General features: G+C 42.2%; 1 protein-coding gene across 1 annotated transcript; it reads left to right on the top strand.

Moving 5' to 3' along the window:
* The first annotated feature begins 664 nt into the window (after positions 1–664).
* Positions 665–2,869, top strand: LOC121257352 (F-box protein At1g67340). Its single transcript, XM_041158323.1, has 3 exons — positions 665–1,107; positions 1,343–1,505; positions 1,709–2,869. The coding sequence occupies exons 1-3, from the start codon at positions 854–856 to the stop codon at positions 2,483–2,485; spliced, it is 1,194 nt and encodes a 397-aa protein (XP_041014257.1). The 5' UTR covers positions 665–853; the 3' UTR covers positions 2,486–2,869.
* Positions 2,870–3,505: the final 636 nt, after the last annotated feature.

Genomic DNA, 3,505 nt, shown 5'->3' with positions numbered 1-3,505 from the left:
TGTGGTTGGGGGTTGGCGAATACAGGAAATAACTGCAGTTGATTGTTTAACCTCCAACAAAATAAGTTTTATAGTTTTCATTATCAGTATAGATTTTTTTAAAAATATAAACAAAAGATTTTTTTTTTAAGGCCCCGAAATTAGAAAAAAGGAATAATTTTTTTTTATTATCAGTATAGATTTTTTTTAAAATATAAACAAAAGTTTTTTTTTTTTAGGCCCCAAAATTAGAAAAAAGGAATAATTTTTTTTTCACAAACCGCAGGTATATATATATATTTAGAGAGAGCGACGACTGCCACCTGTATTCAACGAAACAGGTAAATAAATAAATTCAAGAGTTAAGGCTTTTTAGCTCTGTTTCCTCTAACTATCAGCGACCATTTTATTTCAGTTGGAGAGAGACAGTACAAGATTTTCAATTTCGCAGGTCAGACAGAGAGAGAGAGAGAGAGAGAGGCAGAGAGAGAGAGCAAAAAGAAATCCGACGACGAACAGATGGATCTTGGTCAACGACGTCTGACCGCTATAACGACAACTTAAGGGGTAGAACTGGAAAAATACCTCCAGCGTCTAGACCCTAGTTCTCTCTCTCTCCTCTGTTGGGGAGGTTGTTCGTTCATTTATTAATTGATTTCTTTATAAGCATTCGGCTCTGTCGCTGTTCCGGTCTCCTTGAACCCTTCTTCAGGCTTTTTTTCTTTTCTTTTTATTTTTTAATCTTTTCCCCGTTCCGTATCTCTTATATAAAGGTCTATCTGGCATTTTTCTCTCCTTATCTGTCAAGATAAGACAAGAGATAAGGGAGACACAAACTGAGAAAGGGAACGATTGAATTCAGATAGGCTTAGCCATGAGAACGAGGAGAGGGGGTTGTTACCCTCCAGTCGGAGACGTCTTTCTGCCCTCGGAAAAGAGAGTAGTGGCAAAGAGGAAAGATTTCGACGGAGAACCCATGGCTTGCCGGAAAAGGAAGCGGATTTCGCCTGATGTCCCCGGAGAGTCTGACTTATTCGATGCCTTGCCTGACGATCTTGTCATTTATATTCTCTGTAAACTCAGCTCCACCGCTACATGCCCCTCCGACCTCATCAACGTTCTGATAACGTACGCGGTTCTCTTTCTCCCTCCCTCTTTCCTCGTTTCCGTTTTCCATTTCCGGGATCCCGACCCTTCCACCGGAATTTTGGTCGGAATCGTGGTCCTTGGTTTTCTTGCCATTTGCCAAAGTGTCATCCTTTGGATGAATGTTTTTCGTTTTAAGTTGCAAATTATGAATTTAACGCTGTCGTTTTCTTGTTTTTGGGACTGAATCTGACGTAACTGATTGCTTTTGAAACAGGTGCAAGAGGTTAAACGGCTTAGGTCTCCATTCCTTAGTCTTATCTAAAGCTTCCCAGAAAGCGTTTGCCATTAGAGCGAAGAACTGGTCGGAGTCCGCTCAGCGCTTCCTGAAACAGTGTGCCGATTCTGGAAACACCGAGGCCTGCTACACTCTCGGCATGGTTAGTCTCACAGTATATTAATTCATATATATATATATATATATATATAATATACTATCCAAAACAACGCATACGTATTGATTATTCATAAAAATAAAAACTGAATATAGATTGCTGAAAATTCTTCTCTCATTTCACAAGCTTTCAACGTTCCGCGAACAATTGCAAACAAACTGATTCGAATTAAATATTGTCTGTTACAGATTCGATTCTACTGTTTGCATAACCGAGGAAGTGGAGCATCGATGATGGCCAAGGCAGCGATTAGCTCTAACGCGCAGGCCCTGTACTCCCTGGCCGTGATACAGTTCAACGGCAGCGGGGGATCCAAGAATGATAAGGATCTCCGAGCCGGCGTAGCTCTCTGCGCGCGGGCTGCCTTCCTTGGTCACATCGACGCACTCCGCGAGCTCGGTCACTGCCTACAGGACGGGTACGGTGTGCGTCAGAACATCACCGAAGGGCGCCGGTTTCTTGTCCAAGCTAACGCCCGCGAGCTCGCTACCGTAATCTCCTCCTCTGCTGCTTCAGGTGTTCCCACGCGCTCTTGCTTCACTTGGAACCCACATCCACATCCACCTCCCCGGAACATGAGCTGCGGTAGCTGTCCGTTGCTGAGCGACTTCGGGTGCAACGTCCCGGCTGCGGAAGCCCATGCGGCGAACCGTTTCATGACAGAGTGGTTCGCCGTTCGGGGAGGGTCTCCGGGTCCGGGTCTAAGGCTCTGCTCGCACATAGGTTGTGGGCGACCAGAGACTAGGAGGCACGAGTTCCGTCGATGTTCAGTATGTGGGACCGTCAACTACTGCTCACGCGCGTGTCAGGCCCTCGATTGGAAGATGCGCCACAAGGCTGACTGCACGCCTACTGAGCGGTGGGTGGATGATGACGGAGAGGTTGAAGGTAATGGTAATGGCGACGCTGAAGAGGGCGACGGCGGAGTGAATGGGAACGACGACAACGTCATTGGTGAGAGTTAACTGTAACGTTTACGATGAAGGAAAGGTTAGGGCAGATCGGATCATGCGGTCCAAAACCTCAATGAAAAAGTCAGAGAACGAGGAAAAAGAAGAAATGAAACGAGGCCAATTTTGGTAAAGTATTTTTTTTTTTTTTTGTGTGGTTGGGCAGCCTGAAGTTGGATCTGCTCCCCAGTCATTTTTATTTTTAATTTTTCTTTTTTATATAGAGAGAGAAAAGGGATTTCGGTCCAAATTGTGGTTGGTCCTTTTCTTCTTCTTCTTCTTGCTTCTTGTTCCTTTGTACCTTTTGTACTGTAGAGAACTCGTCAGCCATGACTTTCCCCCACAAAAAAGAAAAAGAAAGTAGTCAGCTTTAAAATAAAGTTGCTCAATTTTCAGAAACTGTTGTCATTTATTCTAATTTCCCTCCAATGCATTGTTGATATTGTTATATGTATGTAAAAATCAGTGGGCAGGACATGGTTTTATTTGGAATTTTCAGAAGAAAATCATATTGGTACGATGTTTTTATCGTTTCTCTTTAGATGTGAAAGAAAGAAAGTGAAGTTGGAGTTCAACTTTCAGAAATAACACCTACTGGGGAATGCTTGGTTTTTGGTTGTGTAAAAGAGTGGCAAGTGAGGGACAGGACAGGACAGGACAGGTAATATTACCGATTTATTTTGTTTGCGATTCTAGTGTTGGGCTTTTTCTTTTGGGTCAAAAAGAAAAGAAAGAAATTAAGATGTTGTAATGGAATAGTGGGGCAAGGCAGCCAGTCATCAGGCATGCAATCCGCAAGTCGAGGTTGTAGTAGTTTGCTTATAAAGAGCTTTGTGCCTGCCTGGTCAGGAGCCTGAGAAACAGATGGTTGACAAAAGGAAACAAATTCAAACAGATTTATAAATATAAATAATAAGGTTTCGTTTGGATCATAAATTACTCTCAACTCATCATTATAACTTTTTTAAATTTTAATATAAAATATAATAAACAATTCAACTTTTTCAAATTTCAAAATAATAATAATATTAAAAA

Source organism: Juglans microcarpa x Juglans regia, chromosome 3S (genome assembly GCF_004785595.1).
Source record: "Juglans microcarpa x Juglans regia isolate MS1-56 chromosome 3S, Jm3101_v1.0, whole genome shotgun sequence".
Taxonomy (NCBI): Eukaryota; Viridiplantae; Streptophyta; class Magnoliopsida; order Fagales; family Juglandaceae; genus Juglans; species Juglans microcarpa x Juglans regia.
This window is presented reverse-complemented; position numbering and strand designations above follow the sequence as displayed.

Bases quoted from the DNA above. Each gene is read 5' to 3' on its own strand.
- LOC121257352 (XM_041158323.1), top strand. From the start codon at position 854: ATGAGAACGAGGAGAGGGGGTTGTTACCCTCCAGTCGGAGACGTCTTT. The intron at 1,108-1,342 runs GTACGCGGTTCT...CTTTTGAAACAG, and splicing joins CTCATCAACGTTCTGATAAC to GTGCAAGAGGTTAAACGGCT. The intron at 1,506-1,708 runs GTTAGTCTCACA...TGTCTGTTACAG, and splicing joins CCTGCTACACTCTCGGCATG to ATTCGATTCTACTGTTTGCA.